Raw genomic sequence first — 24,455 nt, forward strand, 5'->3', positions numbered from 1 at the left:
CTCCAGCACCAGAGCCAGGGGCACTAAGACCCCGACCCATCCACAGAGCAGACATTCTGCCCTGGGTACTTCCTGCACATTAAAGACCACAGTTGTAAGTTTGGGATAAACCTTGGACGATTAAAGGCTTGTTGCTGTCCTGCCTGCTCTCTTCACTGAACCAGTCATACTCACCCTAACACCCAGTGTTCCCCTGGGGCAAGTGTGAACACCCACACTGAAAAGAAGATAAACACACAGAGTCTTTTGAATCTCTATCAAATGTGGTTTTTATTCAACTGACAAGCACTTTTCTACAGCTGCACTTGTGGAACATCACATGGCAAAAACAGGAGTTTTTTTCTCTAGACTTTTTTTCCCTTTTTTTAACCTTATTAAAAATGAGATTGGTCCTAAAAATATAGAAAGAAATAAATTTAAATTCACAAAAAACTGTACATTATCAAAAAGTCACTAAAACACCACATTTGGTTATATAAAAAGTCAAGTCCCTTTTGATGTAAAAGGAACACGGAAACTTGTTGGTGTTGACGGTGTGGTTTCTTCCTGTTACCAGACTGATAGGGGAGGGGAGACAAAGGGGTAGGGGGTGGGTTCTTTTTTTTAACCTGCCTTCCCTACCAAATACTCTTATTTATGAAGAAAAGAAAATCCACCTAGCTCAAGGGGCAGTGAAGATGAAGAAATAAAAGTGAGAACAGCCCCTTTGATCATGCCCTACCCCACCCCGCTCAGCCCCACACTTCTTCAAACTGAGGCTAGGACTCCACCCCACCTTCCGAGTGCCTGGTCCCTAGGGAAAGATGGAGCTGGGAGAGGAACACAAAAGTAGGGACAATTGAGATTTCACTCCCACCCACCTTGCCTCCAACAATAATATTAACCTAGTACATTTTATACCAGGGGAAAACTGCCATGGGGAAAAAGAAGAGCCCCAACTACAACAGTTCCAAACATTTGACTAACACAAAGTTTGTTACAGCGCAGTTATTTAGATAAAATATAAATATTTATGCATAATATAAAGTCAATTCAAATATTCTTCAATCCACCTCTTATTTAAAAGCAAAAAGAAAAGTCTCAAATAAAATTAAAACTTCTGAGGTTTATCTGACAGAAAAGGCGACTTTAGAAATAGGCTAGGAGGGAGAAGGGGCATAAAGGAATAAGAAAGGGGCTGCCCCAGGACCTACACTGCCCCCCGACCCCCTCAGTGGCTATTCAGTGCTGCCAGAAGTACAAGGAATGCTCCACCTCACCTGGGACCCCCCCACACACACACCACCAATGGAACATTTCCTGGGTGCCTTAGCTCTCTGCTTGGGCCAGCCAGCGGCCACCTCCCCAGTGCAAGTACCCGTAATTTCTCATGGGAGGGGCTCTGCTGAGCAAGAAAGCAGGGGGCCAGGAGCCCATGGCTATAGCTGGGAGTTAGCTTTCCTCTCACATGTTGGGGCTTGGGCATAGTCACATGTAGGGCAGTGGTGGACCCCAAACCCCTCCTCCCTACTCTCTTGTGCTCCAGGGTCTCTGCTGCTGGGGAAGGGGTCCTGGGGTATGAAGTAGATAAGGGGAGGAAAGCACAACTAAACCCACAGAAGCTCATGGGATTAGGAAAGGTCCAGTTCTGCCCCTCTCCCTGCAAAAGCTAAGACTCAAAGCTACTGAAAGGAGAGGGAGTTCCTGCTGAAAGATTGCACAGTTTAGAGGCTGGAACAGAAATGACTGGGAGAGAGGAGACAGCCTTGTCCCCAGAAAAACTGTTCCTGTGGTTTTCCAAAGACAAAAATATGATGGTCTGAAATAATGGGAAAAGTGGGAATAAAAACAGATATTTGGGGAAACTGAACGGATGCCTTCAAAACAATACAGGGGCACAATTAACAGTGTCCTCTCTCTCACTCTCACATTCTCACACACGCACTCACGCACATGCGTGCACACGCACACGCACACACACACACCTCTCAGGCCAGTTGATTGCTATCTGGCCTCCATCTTGGGGTGTGCCCAAACTCAGCAGTAGTTGTCCCTGAGGAGTTCCCAAGAGGGAGGTTTGGGTAAGAGGTGGGGGAAGGAGGCTGCAAGGCCCAGGTTCCACAGTGCCTCCCTGCCCTCTCCCAGCTACCGAGTTTCAGGAAAGGCTAGAAACTCAGCATGTGAGGAGTATCCAACATTACAGAGGGATATGCTATTGGCAGAAGATGAGGACAGACAGAAACAGGGACCAATGAACCTCTTTTCCCTTTGAAAGGGAAAAAGACTTGGAAAAAAATGAAGGAACCCGTACACGATAGTTTTACATTATTGGATGACAGAAAATCTAAAATGGGGGTGGGAGGGAAGGTGAAAAATTGAGATAGAAAGTGAGAAGCAGGGGAGGAACTGAACATGGAAGCAGCATGTTCAGGGCCCGGTGTCCGGCTCGACACACTTGGGAATTAAGTCCACTTTACTGGCCGTCACTGCGGGTCCACACACAGTACAGAGTGTTTCTCGGTTTCACACATTCACTAGAACTATTGCTATTGTTAAATAGCCCCAGAGTGCTGGGGCATGGGCAGGGAAGGTGGGGAAACTGCAGGGAGGAAGTGGGGACTTTTTTCCTCCTCCTCATTTTCAATTAGGAAATAAAACAGAAAGGAAAAATTAACTTTTTTCTTTTTCTTTTGGCTTTTAGTCCAGAAGGACCTCATCACTGCCCCTCTTACTTGAGGAGCAAGAGGAGGAAAGGGAGAGGAGGTGTAGGGACAAGAGGACGTGGGGTGCTGCCCAAGACAGAGCCAAATGTCAGAGATGTATCTCTGACCTGAGTCGAGACCTAGGGCAGCATCAGCAGGTGAGAATGGCAGGGTTTTTTTGTTTGGAGGGCAGGGGGAGAAGCCACAGGTGACTCCCCACCACCCTTGCCTCACAGATTTGCCTGTTTTCCCTGATAAAACTCCTCCCAGCGGCTCTCAAAGAAGCGTCGCATGATGTGCCCAGCTTTGCCCACTTCAGAGTCATCCTCATTGAAGGTCTGGCAGTTGTCAAAGACCAGGAGTGCATCAGCCGCAAACTCCTCTGAACTGGTGTACCTGGGCAGGGGTGGAGGCCAAACTGTGAGTTGGGTAGAAGTTAGAACAGTGACAGGGGAGCCAGGAGAGTGGCTGATGTCTACTTACCCTCCCCGGAGCAGCCGCTCCCGCATGGTGGAAAAGTCCATAGGGTTTTTGATAATGCGTCGATACCCACTCACTAAACGTGGGTTCACGGGCTCCAGAAAAGGCCAAGCTGCATCATGGGACTCCATCTCCATCAAGATAATCCTACCATTAAAGGGACAGTGATGGCTGCAACTCTGAAGCAAATACACTGGCCCCTCCCAGCTCTTTACTCTGGTAAAAGTAGAATCAATTTTCCCCAGAATTTACTCAACTCACTCGCAAAATGTGAGATCATTATGATGGTTCCTCATGGAGAGTCGCCGCCGCTTCGAGGGAGACAGCCCTTCTTCCAAGTACCGAGGCACTGCTGGGCTTTCTCGGCCCCTTGACAGTACCCGGCGTGGGCGGCCCTCACTCTCTGGGAAGTTCAGCACATAACTACTTTTCCGCTTCTGGCCTCGTTTTGGGAAACCAGGCTTCTGAGAGAATTCTCCCTCTACCTGCTAAGGAGAGGAAAAAGATGAGATCAGCAACATCTGGAGATGTACTTGGCCTGCCCTCCAGTTCTTTACTATCCCTACATGTCTAAGAGTGACTGAGAAGGCTTCATGCATAAGCCAGCACGTGAGTTTATTCATATAACCCAATAAGGTAGATAAAAGAAAAAGTATAATCACTCCCATTTTATAGAAGAAAGCAAGTGAGGCTATAGAATTTACGTCACTTGTACAAAGAAGGACCAAACTCAGGAACCCAGGTGTCCTACCACCTAGTCTGGAGATCTTTCCAAGGAGACACTGAAGGCATGATTAAAATGATGTTTGTAAGACTGGTGGTAAACAGGATGAAAAATACATCTGACTTCTGCTAAGGAGTGGGAATGAGAAAGCAAAAGGCTTACCTGGGCCAAACAGACAGCACAGAACCAATCTCCCTCTGGAACAGCTTCCATTTTGGGCCTATGGCAGTATATGTGGCAGCCACGGTCACACCCATCACAAAGCAGAAGAAATTCATCGTTGTCACCTTTCCGGCAGACTAGACAGGTCTGGAGCAAGGTTGTGAGGAGGCAAGGTGAGCCCTCTGCCAGTGACCCCACCCACCTGGGCTGGCTGGCTCCCCAGTCTCTTACCACTTTGTTGACGGACTTCTCCCAGGCAATGGACCTCTCCAGTTGACCCAGGCACAAGCATACCTGGGCTGCACTCCTGCACCTCTCAAGTGTCTGGCGCCAGGTGCGCATACGAGGGGTGATCTCATATGATCTACAGGGAGAAAGTGGTGATCTATGGATGAGTAGGATCCATTAAACTTCTCCCTTCCTCCCAAGACCTAGAATGGGGGGTCACTCACATCTCTGTAGTGGTGCACTGGGGGGCGGCACTGGGCGTGCTGAGCAGGGCCTTCTCTAACACAACTTCATGAGCTGGCCAGAGGGGCTCCCGCAGGTACCGCCGCTCCACATTCTGCTCCAGGGCAGCCAGTCGCATCACAGCCAAGTCCAGAGGGTTGGTAGTTTTACGCTGGGGGGCCAGTCCTTCCCTGCCTCGACCTCTCCAGGTGATATCCTCCTGGGGGTCAGGTAGATGCTCACAGTAGGCCAAGTCTTCACGAATAGAGTCTGGGCTAGGACACGTCCAGCCCTGCAGGTGGGAGAGAATAAAACTCACTGAAAAGGAAGATAATTAAGCACAGAAAAAAAACATGATCCATTAAGGTCATGGGAGATCATTTGTGAAGGAGTGACCCAAAGGTTTTTCCTAGCAGGGTATAAGAGATTAACACCCTCCCTTCAGCAACCCCCTGCTCAGTGCCAGCCCTAGTGTACCCGGATCTGCAGATCGGACAGGATAACCCGCTGTTCCAGCTCCTCTACCCACTGAAGCACAGCCAAGTCTGTCTCATATGTCTTCTCTTTGGGAGACCAGCTCATAATTCCTTCTTGAAAAGCAAGTAACTGACTGGGCTCAAAGATGGAGTCTGAGAAGACAGGAGATAAAGGGTAAGGCCCATCAGGCCACCGCCCACAGCAACAGCTCAGTATTTACCCTGGGCTCTTCAGCTCAGGCTAGGTCTAAGTATCTTACCAGTTGAGGGCCGCAGGCAGACTTCCTTTAAGAAGTCCCTGTGCTTATTTAGGTGTTTGTGAAGTGCCTTCTCTCGGATGCCTCGGGGGTGCAGGGCCTTGAGCATGGCATCCAATGTCTCAGGATCTCGGATCCACCACCAGCCCGAGCACATCTCTGTGAACAGAGTTTTTGTATTCGGGGTGGGGTGGGAACCAGCATGAATCACATGGCCCATACCTGATGCCACTTCTACCTGCATTCTTACCCCACCACACCCCAAGGTCACTCACCAGGAGGAACAGGCTGGGCTGTCAGCTGGTTTAGATAACGCTGCTCCATCTGTTTGAAGAATTTACTCGGGGGTCTCCCTCTACGTTTTGGCTGCCCCAGCCCTGTGGGACTCTGTGTAGTTTCACCAGGGTCTCCTGCTCGCCTCTTAAGAGCCACCCCAGGCAAGGGAGTGGAAGAGAGCTGCACTGGAGAACAGGAGTTGGCAGCACTGGGTCTATTCACCTGTGCAGATGGAAGATAAGGGGATGAGGGTTTTTTTATGTTTATAGGTCCCTAATGGCTCTCCATCCTTTCCCCCAACTTTAGCACCAGCCCATAGCCAGTGGCAAGATGAAATCAAGTGCATACTCCTAATCTTGGCTACTTACTGGTTTGGAGGAGATAGGTAGCTGAGGGGAAGGAGTGGGCTGGTCCTCAGAAACTGCAGGGGGTGGTGTAGGGGCAGCATTGCAGGGCATCTGGGCTGAGAAGTTAAACCAGGGGGCTTGAGAATCAGGGTTGGATACTGCCTCTTCAGGCTCTGGCTCCTCCGGGGGCTGTGATGAGGTCAGATCCAGTTTTCCAGGGCTGCTATCAGGTGTGAGGACTGAGCTGCTCAGCAGAGAGCCGTGGCTCTGAGTCTGGCTCAGCCAAGACAGGAAGGCTGACTGGCTGAGGTCATGCTGGCTCTGACCCAGAGACAAAAAAGAGCCTTCTGGCTCCAGGAATCCATTATGGGTTGGAGGATGGGACTGAAGCTGGGGCTGGGCATAAGCCTGAGGCTGAGGGTGCGACTGACTATCGGGCTGAAGCTGGGCTTGGGGCTCTTCCGAACCCTGACCCCTGGCAGGGGATTTAAGGTGCCTAGGTTGCACAGACCCAGGCTTAGTTTTCCGAGGTCGGCCTCGGGCCCGGGCAGGAGAACTGGCAGAGGTGCTGGAGCCAGTTAATTCCCTCTTCAGAGAAAAGGAGTTTGGGCTGGGTGCTGAATGGGCTGCCACTTTCAAGGAGTCAGTTTCCTGCTTTATCATATCCTCAGGAACTGTAAAGAGAAGTAAAGAACTTAAGACATACACTGACAATATAAGGGGCAAGAAAGAGGCTATGTAAATGCAGAGTAGGCACTTTCTTTTTTCTTTTGGTCTTAATCCCTCTTTTTTGAGATTCTACTGGAGCAACTTATATGCCAATGAACATGGTATTTGGGAAAGAAATACTATTCTCCCAAGTAATCAGCAGCAGCAGCAGCAGCATAATTGTAAGCTAACATTTATGAAAAACCAACTATGTGTTAAGCAGTATTCTAAGAACATTAACTGGTGACTGCAGGAGGAGAGGGGGGAGTGGGGCTTGAGGGGGCTTAAATGGCAATGGAAAAAAAACACAATAAAGAATTTTTTAAAGAAGCACATTAACTGATTTCAAACCTTTCAATAGCTCTGTGAAATATACATACTATTATCATCTCCATTTTACAAATTAAGAAACTGAAGTGTACAGCTGGAAAATGACAGAACAGGTAGGCAGGTAGTCTTACTCCACAGCTTGTGTTCTTAACCACTATGCTTTGCTGATTCTCATAAAATGAAAGATGCCTAAAATGACTAGGCAGAGGAAAAGGAACTGTTTAACTTTCGTTAGATAGGTGTCAATTCAGGCTCCTATGACACACCTACCTAAGCACCCCTCTGTTCCTTCCACAAAGATACCAGCCAAATAGGGTAACACCCAGTAGCGGCGTCTGTAGCGGTCCTGACCCAAGGAGAATGCCCGAAGCATCTGGGATGAGTGAAGCAGCTTTCTGCGAAAGAAGAGCTGACGCTGCATAGACAGTGAAAAAGGAATATGAATAAAAAATACATTTCCAGAGTGGGGACTTCACCCAGTATATGGGAGAAGGGTAATGGCTCTCAGCTTTACCATCTGGGCCCAACTCATTAGGTGACCGATTCTCACCCAGCCCCTATCTCCAGCTCCTGGAGGTTAGAAGTCCAATACCTTGCTGAGCTTTTCTATCTGGCGTTCTAGCTCTGGGATGCTAGATGCTGTGATGTCAATCTGGAAAAGAAACAAGTGGACACCGAGAGAAAAGAAATTTTCAGATTCAAGAAAGAGAAATGCAGCTGACCCTTGAACAAGGTAATGGGGTGCTGACACTCCCCCCACCCTGCAGCCAGAAATTCACATATAATTTTTGATCCCTCCCAAACGAAACTATAATTTTTCTTGGTATCTGCAGGGGGTTGGTTACAGGTTGCCTTTCGGATACCACAATCCATTGATGCTTAAGTCCTTTATAAAAAATGGTGTAGAACAATGCATATACTTGAACTCCCAACTATAAATTGAAATATGTGTTGTTTTTGAGCCAGTTGGTTGAATCTGTATATACAAAACCCATAGATATGAAGGGCCGACTGCTTATTTGTATATGTATGTATGTATGTATGTATGATTTATTTTTAGAGGGGGGAAGGGAAAAAGACAGGGAAAAAATCATCAGTGTGTAGCTGTCTCTCACACACACCCCCTACCGGGATCCTGGCCCGAAACCCAGGCATGTGCTCTGATTGAGAATAGAGCTGGAGACCCTTCGGTTCGCAGGTCAGAACTTAATCCACTGAGCCACATCAGCCAGGGCTGTATATTTATTTTTAAAATTCTGCATATAAGCAGACCTGCACCATTCAAACCCATGTTGTTCAAGGGTCAACTATAACCTTTTCCAATTCCAAGTTTCCTTGGTCTGGGGCTAGTACCTCTCCATCTCTCCGACCCCTACGGCCATGGACAGCTGCTGTACTCTCCTCCTCCTCTTCTTCTTCCATGCCACTAGTCTCCTCCATGATCCGAGAGCTGCGCCTCCGCCCCAGGCCTTCCTCTGGCCCCTGCATTTCTGCCTCAGTCCTCCCTGTTCGCTTGGCTAGTGCAGTTTTCAGTCTTGCAATAAGAGATTAAGAAGAACTACTGTGAGGAATGTGATACTACCACAAAAAGACATTTGGAATCTACATCATCGAAAACCCTAGGGTAAGGCCCCAAGACCAGGGAAGGGGCTAAGAGCATTAAGTTCCAGGCAAAAGTCCTGGCTGTGCTTCACCCTTTCGTCCTCCTCTCCTCTCTTTGGACCCTACCCTCTGTCCTCTCCCTACCTCCGCAGCCGGCCTTCAACAATCCACTTGTTTTTCCTGTAGCTGGACATACTCTCCAGGGTCTTGTCAATCTCACTGCAGGGGAATAGAGAATGAGATTTTAAGGTAGAAGTGGCAGCACACACAACGAAGAGAGCTCAAGGGTAACAGGACTGCATCTGAACAGGAAATTTTAGCTTAAAGCCTAAACTGAATGAATAGCAGAGAAAGGCTTAGGTTCTCCCAGGAAAGGCACTAAGATTCAGTGCCCAGTCCCCCCAGCCTCTCCAGAGCATGGCAGCAGACACACATTGCCCAAGACTCTAGATGGCCACACCCCTCCTCATTCCATTCTGACCCCGGCATGCAATAACCATCCCCTCCCCTGCCCCTCACTTGATAATGAGGGTAGAGCCATTGAGCTCATGCACAAGGAAGGCAAGGACAGCAGCTTTCTGTTGTGGTGGCTGAGCCTGAAAAGGCTGGGTGCGCAGGCTGTCACAGAGGACTGGCTCCACTCCGTATGCCATGAGGAAACAGCGCAGGATCTCAGACACGTTGTCTCTTGTCAGTGGGATCTCCGACACCTTTTCCCCCAAGATCTTTAAGGACTGTTTGGAGGAGAGCATAATGGAGGTTAGGAGAAAAAGAGGAAAAACTCAAGTTGCATGAATCTGGAATAGGAAAATACAGGAGAAAACGGGTCAAGATAGAAAAAAATGAAAGTTGCTTGGACAAGATGTGAGAGAGGATAAAGGAAAGGTGCAAAAGAAAAGGAGTAAAAGGTAAATGAACGGAACAAGCAGAGGGAGGTCAGGAAGAAAAAAGAAACAGAAGAGAAAAAATACAAGGAAAAGAGAAGTTACACGTCTCTTCACTTGTCCTGATCGCTTTAGGGAGGAGTTTTAATGTGTTTAACTTAAAGAGAAAGCAAAACTGAGACAAAATACCGTATCCCAGGCTCTCCCAACCTGCCTTGGAAAGCGCCTCACCTGACAGTAGGAGGGCAAGCCAGGGTCATAGAGTGCAGCCTTCAGGAGCCGAACCAGCAGATCTTGCACCTCGCCCACACTGTCGCCTTGACACAGGAGTCCCTCTTGCAGGACTCCTAAGCTAGGTACATCTTTGGCAGGGTCAAGGCCCAGCACCTTGCCGAAACTGTGTAGGAACTCCACAATGGTCAAGCAGTCTGAGAAGGCCTCACTAGGCAGGAACAGCCCAGGGATGCGTGAGAAGTCAGGCAGCGGCTGTAAGGATAAAAGTGGTAGGGGGTTCTGTCAAACAGACTGGCAGACAACAGTTGGGATACCTAGGAGGTCCTGCCTTTAACTGAAGTGTATTCATTCACTCAATGGGCCCCTCCAGGACCCACGACCTGTTATTCTCCCCTCACTACCTGGTGGTCAGTCAGGCACATATCCTCTGTTGGCTTCTTCATCTCCTCCAAGATCATCTGCTGCCTCTGCCGCTCCTCCAAGCACCTCTGCATGGTCAGTGTTTTATCTGCTTTAGAAGCTGGCTTGGTTTTGGCCATCTCCTCTTTTTCCTTCATTTTTACCTTCTCCTTCTTCTCCTTCTTGACCTTTTCCTTCAGTTTTTCCTGTTTTGTCTTTACCTTCTCAGCCTACCCACCCAAGGGAGAGAGGAATCAGGAATGCCATAAAGATTTCAGTCACCACCCTTCCTTGATCCCCATCCTCCCACCCCAGAGCCCAGAAACATGACTATAAAAAAAACCACAACTCACACATGTCTTGCAAAATCAGTTTTGTGACTTCAAAATTATACTTGTGTGTACATACACCTACCTTGGATTTCTTCTTAGTTTCCTTCTGCTTTAAGTTCTTGGTCTCTTGCTTCCTCTTGTTTCTGGCCTGTAAACCATAAGGGAAGTCATTTCTCCTCAAACTCTGAAAGCATCTCTGTTTGGGCTAGGATTCAAAAAAGACAAGGGTGCTGGGGAGGAGAGGTGAGAGTTGGGATAAGGGATCGGCAATGGATCATTTCTCTCACCCCGAAGATGCCTACATTATTCTTGAATAAGCTCAGTTCTCTAAATCAAGCCCCCCAAATTCCAGGTAATCAAGGTATGCTTGCTACATGGAGGGTGGCAGTTGTAGGAAAAGGGGAAAAAAAGACAAAGCTGGTTGTTAACAGGCAATGTTAACCCACTGTGTAATCTCAGATGTCCCTCACCTGCCCTTGGATAGCAGTCTGACACTCTCCACGTTGTATCTTCTGCTTCATCTTCTTCTTGATTTTACTCATCTTTGATTTATCCTCCTCATTCAGTGTTTCTATAAGGGCAGAAAGGAAAATGAACAGCAAGCCCTGGCTGGGTAGCTCAGCTAGTTAGAGCACTGTCTTGATATGCCAAGGTTGTGGGGTGTGATCCTCAGTCAGGGCACATACAAGAATCAATCAACAAGGGGAAAAAAAAAAGAACCAAACAATGAAAGCATAAATAAGTGGAACAACAAATCCATGGTTCTTCCCTCTCTAAATCAATAAAAGAAAAAAGAGCCCTGGCTGGTAAGGCTCAGTGGATTGTGTGCTGGACCGTGAAGAAAAGGATCACCAGTTTGAGTCCCGGGGCACATGGCTGGGTTGCGGGCTAGGTCGCCAGTAGGAGGCTCACGAGATGCAACCACACATTAAACTTTCTCTCCCTTTCTTTCTCCTTCCCTTCCCCTCTCTTTAAATATCAATCAATCTTTAAAAAAAAGAAAAAGAGAAAGAAACATGAAGAGTGAGGCAAGCAGACCAATCTCTGGCATCCAGAGCAGCACATACCTGTCACAAAGCTTATTTCCCAAGCAACCCCCTGAAGAATCTAGGCTTTTTTTTTTTTAAGTATACAAAACACAATGTTGGGGGCGGGTAATGTGGGCGAGGCACCTGCTATGGAAGTAAAATAAAGACCTCAAGTGGTATCTCCAGACCCGAAGCGTCAGCCCTTGGAACAGACTGCACTGCTTTAGAAGGGGTTCTGGAGGCCATGATGGCAGAGTAGTCTCCTAGCCTATCCATCTCCCAGGCTGCCTGACAAAGACAATAACCCACACACTGATTTTTAGAGCGGAGAAAGAAAACAGAAAAACAAACTGCCAGGAAGGAGAGTGGTTTCCAGAGTTGGAAGCACTGATTAACCAAGAATGCACAAGAAAGGACCCAAGATGTGTAATGGACATCTCAGCAGAATCAGATCAACACTGACACAGCTTTTGTTTATGCTCAGTTCTCACGTCTTACTCCACAGAAAGACCTGAATTTCATTCCCTTTGGAAGACTGAATATTGAAATGTGATCATGCAAATAATATACTGTTTTAGAATTGATGTTTTTGATCATAATACCTATTCTGTTCTGACAGAAACACTAGCACATATGTACAACAACCCTGTAAATCAGACAGATATTAGCTGCAGAGGAACCACTACAGGCTTCTATTAAAATATAAGTGACTTGCTCCAGGTTATATGGTGAGAAACTGGCAGAGCTAGAACTTTAGGAGTCAGAGGACTCCAAATTTTTCAAATTCTTCATAGTTTATCAGGATAAATGTAATTATTTACTGAAAAATTAGACATTTCCCACCTGTCTATCCCACTAAAACAGTGCCAATTATGTTTTGAATTCATATTTGAATTCTCAACCTCTGAGATGATGGCAATGAGTAAAGTAAGAATGTACAACCAAAACCATTAAGACAAATAAGAAGCTGAAACATGGTAAAAGAGAACATGAAAATCCTTTTTTCTGGGAACTAACTGGCCAGGGCTCTACTAGTGAGAACACCTCAAGGAAGAAACTTGTTGTTAAAGAAATACCACAAAAAGAGCGGGGACCCTGATGCTCCTTTCCAGCAAGGGGGAAGCGATTCAGATTCATTCTGTCCAGACAATGTCAGTCACGCCCCTGAGAAACCTATCCATTAGCAATTCACCACCATTTCAGAAACCTCATAAAGCAAGCAGAATCTTAAAGTAAGAAACACCACTGTTAGTTACAAAATATTCACATGAATATAAAGTACAGCATAGGGCAGCAATTTTCAAGTGGTATGCTATAAGAATTTTAAAATATGCAATACTTAACTAGTCAGGGGCACTGACCTCTTTTTCCCTTAGATTGTCAAAAAAAAACAATAACAGCCCTGGCTAGTGTGGCTCAGTGGATTGAATGACAGCCTGCAAACCAAAGGGTCACCAGTTCAATTAGTCAGGGCACATGCCTGGGTTGTGGACCAGACCCCCAGTAGGGGGAGCATGAGAGGCAACCACACATCAATGTTTCTCTCCCTCTCTTTCTTCTTTCCTTCCCCTCTAAAAATAAATAAAACCTTAAAAAAAAGAAAGCTAACAGCCAACACAATAACTGCCCAGTGTGAATGGATCAAAATTGTACCTATTTTTTCTCGTCAGATCAGCAAAAAATATAGTTTTGATGTGCTACAGAACTTTAGTAATTAGTGTACATGTGCCATGAGTTGAAAAAAAGGTTGAAAATTGCTGGCGTAGAGAGCACAGTCTATAATACTGTAAAAACTATGTATGATGCCAGGTTATTACTAGAATTATTGAGAGAATCACTTTGTAAAAATTGTATAATTGTCTAACCACTATGCTGTACACCAGAAATTAATATAAAACAATACTGAATGTCAACTGTAATTGGAAATAAAAAAGAGAGAGACACCATTGTACCTTGGGCCTCCAGTTTCTTCAGGAGGCGGTTGTCTGTCTTATTCAAGAGCTCAGTGATTTTGACCTTGGGTGGCCGACCTCGACCCCGTTTCACCTTGGGAACTTCCTTGATCTTGGTCTTCTCAGTGTTTCGAGGTCGGCCCCGTTTTCCAGTAATTGCCTGAATCCTGGATGGGATCTCCTCTGCTGACAGTTTTATCCACTGCAAGCCCTAAAGTAACGAGGAAGACTGTTACAATGGGAGGGAGTCAGTGCAAGCTACCTGGCCCTCTGAACCATTCAATACCCCAGAAATACCTTTAACTCCCACAAAAGAAAGCTGAAGATTATCCACCAACCCTTTCTCAGGAACAAAGCGTATTTAACACTCGGGTCTGTACCTCTGGTGTATCTCTCTCTTCAAAGAAATCTCCAACAGGCACACGGGGACTGAAGCTGAAGTGCTCACGGCGGACACTGTGCACCACATTGCGGTTCAGGTACTAAAGGAAGGAGATAAAGTGGCATTAATAAGTCATAGCCCTACCAAGTGTTTGGCCAGCAAGAGCACAAGCAGACAATGCCAGCCTGCTGCCACTGGACCCAAGAAAGAAGTTTGTACTTCCTTTAAAAAGTCCATGAAAGCTACACTACCTTAATCACTTCTGGGAACTGTTTCATCCTCTTTCCACAGGGTCCATAATACCAGGTCTCCCCTTGCCATCGGTGGCTGCCCTTCTTGATGCGCACCTCTCTCCGCCACCTGCCAGAGAAGCACACGGGCCCTGCCACCAGGTCACACCCCTACCCACTCTCAAGCCACCAGGAGCCAAACCCACTGAGCAGATGACCCTCTCCACTTTTCTCTCTCTCGAATTGCATGTAGATGCAAACACAGCATGAAACACAAGCTTGGCTAGATGGCAGGCCTAAGATCCACAAACCCCTCAGGGCCTCAGGGGAAAGCAATACACCAAACTGCACAAGCCCAGGAGGCCTCCACCCCTTCCTTCACAAAGTCAGTGATACAAGCAGCCAGAAACCCCAATCACCAATGCCATTCAGGGCAATTACTAGGTTTCCAGTAAAGAGGATGAAGACCTAAAGGAATAAAGGCAGAAATGACAGAGGGTGGGGGGAGGTAAGAGGTAGAGTAAACTCACTGTTGACTCCATGAATTGACTTCGCAGGCCAGGGCTTACTAAAGAACTCTGTGTTCTAAGCAACAGATTATTCTAAGACTAAGCCTTATCTTTCTCTCAAAACTTTAAGCAGAACTCAGACTTGGTGACCACAAATAGCCTAGAGGGGTAGGAATGGGGAAGATCAGGAAGGCAGATTCTTACAAGGCCTTGGGTGTCAGCTGGCTTGTTCATTCTGGTCACGTACTGTTGTTCCTGCCCTTACCTCTCTGAAGAACACTAAAAAAATCTCAATTCATTGGGACTAAGCCACTCCCCATTCACTGCATATAGGACATTCTTTAAGCATACAGTAAAAGTCAGCTAATTTGGGTATCTGAGCTGTAAGGTCACCAGCTGGACTTGAAAACAGTAACAGCTGTAGCCCCCTCAGCAAAAAACTGAGTGGCCACAAGATAAGGAGAGTATAGGTAAGGGAGGCAGAGGCTGAGAGGGGAAGAAATGAAGCCTAGGTAGGACCCTCATGAGAAAGATTATCATTGCAGATAAATTGTCCTTTAATCCATCCTGTCTAGCCCATTCCTCCATGACTCAGATGAAAAGCTCCCTTCCCTTCTTCCTAGAGTTATTCTTTGAATTTGTCAAGGTCAATGTATATAGCAGACTAGAGCATTTACCCATGTTGGAGGGGCAGACGAACTTCTTCTGGGGTAGCAATCCGTCTCCTTAGAACATCACCTTGGGAGAAAAGTAGGGAATACCCAAAGTTAGAGTTAAAACAAAATACTGAAACAACAGGCCAGCAAGGAAGGGCTAAATACCACATGGAACAGAAACTTTTCCTGGAACTGGCTAGGGGTGGAACAGAATCTGTATACTCACTACCAGCAGCAGTGACTCCTTCTCCAGTGATCTCTTCCAGGTCAGCAGGGGTTTCAGGGAAGCTGCTGACATCCTTATTTGCTTGGGAGGCTGCTGGGAAGACAGCTGCAGGAGAAGCTGTAGTAGATGCTTTTGGGGAGGTAACCAGGGAGGCCGACAAGGAAACTTCTGAGGAAGTTGGTGGAAGGGCTGGTGAGGAAGCTGGAGAGACTGTTGGGAAGGCTGCTGGGGAGATTTCGGGGGAGGCTGCTGGAGAAACTGCTGGGGAGACTTCTGCAGAGACTTCTGGGGAGGCTGCTGGAGAAACTGCCAGGGAAATTGCTGGGGAGGCTGTTGGTGAAACTGCTGGTGAGGCCACTGGATGTAGCTGAACAGTGGATGACTGGTCAGGGGCTGGCTGGGTCAGAGGTGGTGGGAAGTCTGAAGTCTGAGTCTCCATTTCTTCCTGTTCTGCATCACTACCATTATTCAGGTCAAAGCTGTTATCTAGAATGTGAAGAGACCAGATGAATAAAGGAAAAATGATGTCATATAAAACAAAAGAATCTACTCAGTCAAACCTGGACTAAGATAAGCAGGGTTACTTCCAGCTTTTCCCTAGAGTTGGTAAGAGAATTAGCCTTTGACTGTTCTCCCCAACCATTCATGAAGGTTAAAGGGCAAAGCTGCTGCTTCTGTCAATGTGTGAAGAAACACCTTTTACCTGGAGCCGGTAAGGCCCTTGGCCTCCTTTTTCCTGCAAACTCCAAGCCTCACAAGTCCTTCTGGGCACATGGCAGAAGTCAGAGTGGAGCAGCCTATGCCTTTCCAGTCCCACCACCCACTATCCCAGCCCTTTTAGCTCCCAGCAAGGTGCTTCCACAGATATCCCACCCCTAATGCCCAAACTATGCATCCTGTTCTCTCACCTTTTCCCAGGTCAATGACTTTCTTTGTCTCACCTCCCCTCACCTACCTTGCAGCACAGACTCTCCAAGAACGGGTGGAGAGGTGGGGCTAGCAAAAATAGAGGCTGAAGTCTGACTGTCATCTGCCAGGAGACTGAAGGCAGTGGCATTGTTGAGGGAAGGACAATCAAGGGCAGAGATCACAGGGCTGTCCTCAAGAGGCAGCTTGTCCTCTGCATCCATCAGCTCTGTGTCATCTATACCATAGAGTTCTCCACTTACAGGCTCTTCAGGGGGTAGAAAAATCAAAAAAGCAAGATTTAAGAAATACTTGTCTGCATATATCTAATTCTAGTTCTCACAGTGTGAAGGTTCTTTCTAATAATAAATTAGGGAAAATTTATAGCCCCCTCATGAAAGAGTGAATTCATTAGGCTGTAGGGGATTATAAAAGTAGAAATGAAGGGAAAAGCAAGGGCACTATAACAACCCATAGACCAGTGCAAAATTCTACCATTTATTATAAAATAGGCCTTTCTTACATGTCAGTGGAGTGAAAGGTAATTGTTTACTGGCAAATGACTTCTTCCTGCTTAGTAAGAACCCAAACAGCCCAACTGTGTGGTAATAAGTCCCTATCCAGTGAATTATTAAAGCCCAGGGCTCTTGGCCAAAGGGAACATTGGGAGAAAACCTAGGAAATGAACCAATTCAGCTCAGAGGGCAGTTCACCCAGTCAGGCCAGTGGCATGAGACTGTAGTCTGTCACAGGAGTATCTGGAGACCTCGACACCCCTAATTCCCAAATCTTTTCCCCTGCTTTACTTCTCTTGCAGGCAGTACAAGCTGGCTATCTTCTGCGTGGTTAAATTGAAGGGAGCCAGCCTGCAAACCTACCTGGTGCCAGGGTGTTAAAGGGCTCCAGAGAGACTTCACTGAGGATTGGAGTGTCTTCCAGTTGATCAGGAAGATGTGAAGGATCATCTAAGCAGCTCACTGTGGGGTCAGGGACCAAGACTGAGACTTCCTGGTGTAATGATTCCACAGAAGGGATGGAGCCATTGTAGCCACACATCTTTAGTTCTAGGAAATACCAAGAGAGAGCAGAAGTCAAAATCAGTGCTTTCCCCTGGTTCCTTTAGCTATAGGAGGCAGTCGATCTTTACTTAGAGAGATGTTCTTTCTTTCAACATTTATAGATGCCGGTTCTATGTTAGATACCAATCATATCCAGATATTTTCAGTAGGCACAATGTTTACTGAGTACTATCAATATCTTACAGCAGATAAAGGGGGGGCGGGTAGGAATATGGGGTCTGAGACATGACTTCCACCGTGATTGTAGCTATTTCCCCCATTCAGTGGAAATAGGGAGTAGTAAACGGAGAAAGCATCCTGTAATTTTATAGGGTGGTCGGCCTTATACTTGGAATCAATAGCAAACTAGGCATTTATTTATTTAGAGGGAAAAGATGGAAGGGATGATCACATGTACCAATGCTCATAAAAACAAAAAAAGAAACAAAATTGTGATCAGACAAGCAATAGTATGCTCTGCCTGCTTCCTTTGAGTGCCAGTCACTACCAGGGCTCGGGCCACTTTAGCAGCCAGTCTAGCCCTGCCATAATCAAGTCAAAATGCCCTCAATACCCCCTGCTAGTCCCCCAGCCCATTCCTATATTTTGGAAGCCCTGATGCAGGGTGACTGTTGGGGCTGTTTCAGGCTCGCCCACCTGCCCTCTCCAGGCCAGCAGCTCTGCATGAGCTTGAAATAATTTGCACTCCCACTCACGAGCTGGTGCTGCTGCCACAAAAACACCAGCTACTTGGCTCTGCTAATCACCAACATGCAAATCAGCCTCCACTGCAGAGAGCTGGAAAGACAAGTTTTCCTCACCTCAAAAAGCCACTGCCCCCACAGCCCCATTTTCCTTCTCCCAGCCCAGCTCACAGGCCCACAGTTATACCTGGCTGCTCTTCTTCCAGCTCCAGGCTGCCTACCAAGCCAGTGCCATTCTCTGCCACGACTGAAGTCAGCTCCTTTTCTGCCTCCTCATCAGGGTGGATACCACGCCCTACTTCCTGGGAGGGTGCAAAAGTCTGGATGCTGGAGCCCAACATGGGAGAAGTCTGTGGGGAGGTGAAAAAACTAGGGGGTCCGTTGGGCATCACCTCAAAATTCTGGTCAGGAAAGGAATCATACAGTTCCTGTGAGTCAAAGTTGAGCCCCATGGGACTCTGGGTACCGTTGGCCCAGAACTCTTGGCTCCCAGCCCGAAGGTTAGTGTTGTGACTTGGGGATGAAGGTTGCCGGCTGCCCCCAAGGATGCCGTTGAGTGGGTACTGTCCCCCCGAGAATTGGGAGAGAAGGGGTGGGTCCTTGAGGTTGCTGCCAGAATTGGCAGATGGGTACTGTGAGTAGTTCCAGAGACAGTCGTAGGCCACGTTGGGGTGATGGAGGTGTGAGGTGCTAGAGGAGTGGGGAGCAGAGTTCAAAATCCCTGAAGTAGTAGTGTGAGATACAGTAGATAAGCCATTAACATTCACATCCCCATTCAAACCTGGCAGAGAAGGAGGGAAAAGCGTCAGTTACAGACATGTATGCAAGTAACTCTACCAACTCTACCAAAAGAATAACACTGACTAGAAAAAGGGAAGGTGAAGGGGAGGGGGATTCCCCCTCTGCTATATTTATAGCTCTTTAGTCTCGAGGGAACACCCAACACAGATGCTCCTGGATGTAAGCTTAGCAACTGCTACTGAGGCTCCTGAGTAGGGGGCTGGGGAGTTCTCCTGGTCTACCACAGGAGTGACCAGCAGGGAGCTGGCTGCTACTGATACTCAGGGATTTTTATTTTGTTTAAATGAAGCTGTTTGCAGACATCCTACAATGACTTGCATTCTTTCCCATCCTCATTCTCTAGAGGAATTTTCCCCTCGAGTGGCATGACTGAATTCCCCCTTTCCCCCCAGCGCCTGTTTGGTCCCACAGTGGCATCAAAGGGACAGCCTCCACCTCACTGCCACATGCAGATCCAGCACTTTGTGCTGGGCTAAGAATAGAATCTGTAGTCACCACAGCAGCAAGATCCCAGCTGAGAAGCTGGGATTGGCCCCTCCCCATAAGGCACTGGAGAGTAATATGCAGGGAGAGGAGGCGGGAATCTCTGCATGACTAGTAATGCAGACTTCAGTTCTCAGTATCAATGGCAACTTCTAGACTGGAGGACTATCAAAATAAAAGGGATGAAAACATAAGGAAGCTAGGGGAGAATAGGTGAAATAAAGAGCTTCTAGCTACCTGCTACCCCCTTGTGGATAGGAGGGAGAGGTAGAAGTATAAGTCTATGGCAGTATTTTCTGTTGCAAGGAAGGAAAGAAGCATTTGGGCTTCTCTTTGCTTCCAAGCATAAAATACCTGAAACCCTGGCAAAATTAGAGAGATACTTGGCAGAACCATGGTACACAGAAACTGATAAGCCAAATCCAGGAAAAGACCTGATCCCTGCAATAACACATCTATCTGGAATTTGATTTTTTTTCTCTGGGGAACTTGGTAAGCAAACATGAAAACTCTCCCTGTCCCTATTTTCCATCCATAGGGATAGGAGGTGGCACAAGCATCTATCTGCCTGCTTTTCTGCTGCATGAACTGAAAGGCAAACACATCCCAACCTTCACCAAACCCCTCCACCCCTCAGTTCTAGATGTGGCTTCTCCAAATTCTAAATACAGCTTCTCAGAGGGCGGGCCCTTTATCTCTCTCGTGGGTTCAACCTGGTTATCAGAAGCCTAGCCACCTCACCACTCTCTGGCAGTAGCCAGGGAACAGGGCTGACAATAGTAGGCTAAGATGAAAAAAAACAGTATGTTTTTCTAATCGCTTCCAACCTTAAGTCAAGACTAAAAGTGTGGCTTCCATAACCCCCTAGAGCTTGTTCTTAGAAGCTGGATTTTCCTTCAGTAGCTGGAGTTGTCCCTTTCCCAGTGGCCCTTAACTGTTGTGAGGTAGCTGGCCCAGAGGAGAACCGAATCTTGTTTCATCAGTCTGCTCTAAAGGAATAATGCCTGCTCCCTCCCCAGGCCATGCGGCCTCACACTCACTTTTCCCTTGCTGGGGGAAGTTCATGGGAGACCCGTTAGTGTAGAGGCCCTCCCCTGAGGAGGGAGAGGGTTTCAGTCCTGAGGCAGCAGGTGCAGGGGGAAGGCCAGTAAAGTTAAAATGGTCGTTGGCCTCCATTTCTGTAGAAGAGGAAAGAGAAGGGGAAAAAAAATACTGGTGGTTAAACAAAGTTATGTCACCTGGAATTTTCTACAGGGAATGACCCCTCCCCCACTATGTACTTACCCTTCTCCACCTAAGTACTAGGGGGAGGCGACAGATTAAAAAAAAGAGAAAGAAACATACTCATACCCTAGGCAGTCAGCCTTGTAGAGATAAGAAGAGTTAGTGAGAACAACCAAGATGCAAGCCTGCTGGAGTCTTCCCCGTCTGTTAGCCCCACCTTCTTAAACTCTTAGCCCAAGTTACCCTTCTATGTTAGATATTAGCCCCCTATTGCATAATTTAACATTCTCCACCCCACCCCCCTTCAAGGTAAGGCCAGAGATCCACAGAAGGTTCTCAAAGCCATCATTTTGATAGGAATCCATGGAAATGGGGGTATTGGCCAAGAAGCATAATTGATATATAGCCTGTTTTGTTTTATTATTCTCATTAAACAATTTCTACATTATCCTATCTATAGTCTTAGATATCTGAATAACGTAATATTGTTACCTTAGTAAAGGGATTTGAAAAGAATACATTTCAGGAAAGTGACCATAATGGCAAAACTGAAATATCCAGCAACATTTCTTTTTCCATGGGAAATACCATGCTCTCCAAGAATATAGCTCAGAAAAGTATCAGAGGTGAAAAATTTATCAAAAGGGCGTCCCAAGAAACACTACTATTATATCTACTATGGTTCATAAAGTTCTGGTTCTGTGGTTTAAATGGAAAAGGTCATGGAGAGAATAGCTGGGTATTTGTATTTGTAAAGTGCAATGGCTCATCTGGAGGTAGGAGAGTTAAAAAAGCTTTTCATTCTGTCCTTAATATGAGGTGATATACTAGTAAAGCCTTTGATCAGAATAAACTTTTCTTTGATAGAGCAAAGAGGGAAGAAAGAAAGCAGAAGCCAGAATTATTGGTAGTCTGACATGTCAATCAGATACTTATAATGTATATACTAGTGCATACTAATTTGATGTGAGGGACATGATATTCATGGATACTAAAAAAGTAGCTCCTTGGGTTACCATGTTTTTTAAAAGAGCAGAAGAATTCAGGTAGAAAGATTTCTTTATCAAGTTCCCAAGATGAGGGAGTAAGCTTACCTAGATGGCTTTAAATAATCTTTTAAAAAAGAACCAGAAGCAAAACTTTTTAAAAAAATAAATAAATTGGTTAAGAATATATTATGTTCCTGAGTATTTAGTGGTCCCCAACCTTCTTGGCACCAGGGAATGGTTTCATGGAAGATGATTTTTCCAGGGACCAGGGTGGAGGGGATGGTTTCAGGATAATTCAAGTATATTACATTCAAACTCACTTCCTGCTGTGCAGCAGGCCTGACTGATTCTGGTCTGTGGCCCAGAGGTTGGGGACCCCTGTGCTGGATAATACAAATTAGACACCATTCGGTGATATTCAAATTTAACATAATTCTGAGCATGAAATATGAACCCTGTATAGGAGACGGTATGATAGCTATAAGACTTTCCAGGCTAAATATCATAATTAACTCTATTTTCATCAATTTTAACTAAAAGTTTAATTTTAAACAATTTTAAATGTATTGATTTGAGAGAGAAAGGGAGACTGAGAAACATCAGTTTGTTGTTCTACTTATTTATGGATTCATTAGTTGATTCTTGTATGTGCCCTCACCAGGGATCAAACCTACAACCTTGGCATATGGGGAAGATGTTCTCTACTTAAGCTCTCTAGCCAGGGCTTAACTAAAATAATAATAATAAAAAAGAAATAAAACCAATTTGTGCCCTGGCTGGATAGCTCAGTTGGTTAAAAAGCATCATCCTGATATACCAAGGTGGCAGGTTAGATGCCCTGTGAGGTCCATACACAAGAAGAATCTGTTAATGAATGCAAAAACTAGTGGAACAACAAATAATGTTTCTCTCTCTCTCCCTCCCTCCCCGCTTCTTCTCTCTCAAATTAATAAATTAAAAAAAAAATTAAAAAGAAAAGCTATTGTATTTTTTGTTGATTTCAGAAAAAAAGTTTTTAGGATTGACTTATTTTCCTGTCTTCACTCTAAAATAAGCAGTAAACCTAAACTTGCTATGCACCAATGAAGAAACTGGGTCTTTACAGAGAAAGACCTCAGGATCCCCCAGGATATTCCCCATAGTTAAGGCCATTCCACAGCAGTAAGAGATCTGGAAAATAAACATCATGAGATTAAGGATCCCTCTGAAATGAAAAACATCAAGGAGGAAAGTTCATTCACTAATTCTCTAGGTTCGTTAAGATTCCTTCAAAAGCTTACATCACAGACCAAAGAGGGCATTCAGAAACTCATTTCAGAAGTCCTAGAAATGCTATGCTTAGAGAGCCAATCTCCTCTGACTCCCATCTTCACTCTCCCTCAGTTTTACACATAGCCACATCTCCCCTGGTATGTTTTTGTGACACACACACACTTTTTCTATGTTCACTGGACTATAATCCTTCCATCAGTGATAGGCCACAGTTCATTTTTGTTTTATTTTTTTAATTTCATTTCTTTATTTTTCGAGAGAGGGGAAGGGAGGGAGGAGTGGGAGAAACATCGATGTGCCAGAGAAACATCCACTGGTTGCCTCTTGCAAACCCCCAGCTGGGGACCTGGCCCACAACCCAGGCATGTGCCCTGACTGGGAATCGAACAGTGACCTTTTGGTTTTCAGGCTGGCACTCAATCCACTAAGCCATACCAGGGCATTTTCCATTTTCTATTTGAATCCATGAGGAAACTAGTGACCTTCTCCTCTCTGCTACTCTGGGAGACCACAGCATTTCCTGTCTCATAAATTATATACTAATAAGAATAAATGGATGGCTCACAGAAATCAGATAAGTAAAAGGAATGGGAAGTTATCTAGTGCCTGAGGTCTCTTTCTCCACTAACCTCTACTGAAGGGTCATCAGGACCACAATCACTTCATTTATCAATACAAGAGGCCCCCTAGAAACATAAATACCCTTTATGCTGTGCAGTGAGATCAGCACATAGTGGGCTCTAGTTCAAATCCCAGCTCTGCTAATACTAGTGTGACCTTGGACAATCACTTAACATTATTGAGCCTCAGTTTCATCATTAGTAAAAACTTTAGTACTCACCTCCAGGGCTTGTAAGGATTAAGTGAAAAGAATAAGATTAAATGAAGAGGAAATCTACATACCTAGCACACTGTTACCAAGCAAGCACTCAATAAATGTCACCTGTAATTATTAGACAGAAAGGGTATAGACTGCTTAGTTTTCAAAAAGATAATGAGAGCTGCCCTAGCCAGGTGGCTCAGTGGCTTAGAGCATCATCCCATATACCAAAAGTTTGCTTGATCTCTGGTTAGGGTGCATATAGGAGACAACCAATTGATATTTCTCACATTCACGTCTCCCTCAAATCACTAAACATATCCCTGGGTAAGGATTAAAAAGATAATCAGGGCCCTGTCTGGTATAGCTCAGTGGATTGAGCACGGGCCTGCAAACCAGAATATTGAGGTTTGATTCCCAGTTGGGGCACATGCCTGGGTTGCAGGCCAGTTCCCAGCAGGGGACGCATGAAAGGCGACCATACACTGATATTTCTCTCCCTCTCTCCTTCCCTTTCCCTCTAAAGATAAATAAATAAATTTAAAAAAAAAAAGATAATCAGGACCAAAAGGCCAAAATATAAGTATAATTTAAACCATTACCCAGCCATACTTTCTTATAAGAAACTTGACTCTTGATTTCAGCTGTAACTTAAATATGAAATCACAGAATGGAAAAGCAGAGGAAATGTGGACAGCTTCCCTCAGGTATAAACTCTGGCTTATTTCACTTGAACCTTTTCTACCCAAGATGCTTTTTTCACAATAAAGACTGAAAAATTATGCCCTCCCATCTAGAACTAGTAAGGACAACAGTAAAGCAGAGTGTCTCCCTTTGAACTAATAGAATTTTGGCCAAATGAGAAAAGAAATC

At 45.9% G+C, this 24,455-nt stretch overlaps 1 protein-coding gene across 8 annotated transcripts in view; it reads right to left on the reverse strand.

Moving 5' to 3' along the window:
- Positions 1–244: 244 nt before the first annotated feature.
- Positions 245–24,455, reverse strand: part of BAZ2A (bromodomain adjacent to zinc finger domain 2A) — a 36,121-nt gene continuing 11,910 nt past the window's right edge. For 5 of the 8 annotated variants that reach the window (XM_053661907.1, XM_053661906.1, XM_053661908.1 and 2 more), the window contains 27 exons: positions 20,318–20,455; positions 18,181–18,774; positions 17,110–17,295; positions 16,281–16,499; positions 15,326–15,811; positions 15,121–15,181; positions 13,956–14,064; positions 13,703–13,804; positions 13,323–13,533; positions 10,813–10,913; positions 10,425–10,490; positions 10,013–10,240; positions 9,609–9,863; positions 9,013–9,227; positions 8,638–8,712; positions 8,245–8,425; positions 7,484–7,543; positions 7,162–7,306; positions 5,875–6,527; positions 5,506–5,728; positions 5,234–5,389; positions 4,975–5,126; positions 4,500–4,789; positions 4,048–4,411; positions 3,423–3,649; positions 3,165–3,308; positions 245–3,077 (listed from right to left, as the gene is read on the reverse strand). In XM_053661907.1, coding sequence (XP_053517882.1) covers positions 2,912–3,077; positions 3,165–3,308; positions 3,423–3,649; positions 4,048–4,411; positions 4,500–4,789; positions 4,975–5,126; positions 5,234–5,389; positions 5,506–5,728; positions 5,875–6,527; positions 7,162–7,306; positions 7,484–7,543; positions 8,245–8,425; positions 8,638–8,712; positions 9,013–9,227; positions 9,609–9,863; positions 10,013–10,240; positions 10,425–10,490; positions 10,813–10,913; positions 13,323–13,533; positions 13,703–13,804; positions 13,956–14,064; positions 15,121–15,181; positions 15,326–15,811; positions 16,281–16,499; positions 17,110–17,295; positions 18,181–18,774; positions 20,318–20,455 — 5,807 coding nt within the window. In that variant the 3' untranslated portion in view covers positions 245–2,911. Of the gene's footprint in view, positions 3,078–3,164; positions 3,309–3,422; positions 3,650–4,047; positions 4,412–4,499; positions 4,790–4,974; positions 5,127–5,233; positions 5,390–5,505; positions 5,729–5,874; positions 6,528–7,161; positions 7,307–7,483; positions 7,544–8,244; positions 8,426–8,637; positions 8,713–9,012; positions 9,228–9,608; positions 9,864–10,012; positions 10,241–10,424; positions 10,491–10,812; positions 10,914–13,322; positions 13,534–13,702; positions 13,805–13,955; positions 14,065–15,120; positions 15,182–15,325; positions 15,812–16,280; positions 16,500–17,109; positions 17,296–17,946; positions 18,037–18,180; positions 18,775–20,317; positions 20,456–24,455 lie in introns of those variants that run through there. The other 3 variants (XM_053661911.1, XM_037133242.2, XM_053661912.1) reach the window with 3 other exon arrangements.

This window comes from Artibeus jamaicensis, unplaced genomic scaffold (genome assembly GCF_021234435.1).
Source record: "Artibeus jamaicensis isolate MK-2021 breed Jamaican fruit bat unplaced genomic scaffold, CSHL_Jam_final contig_233, whole genome shotgun sequence".
In the NCBI taxonomy this organism is placed as follows: domain Eukaryota; kingdom Metazoa; phylum Chordata; class Mammalia; order Chiroptera; family Phyllostomidae; genus Artibeus; species Artibeus jamaicensis.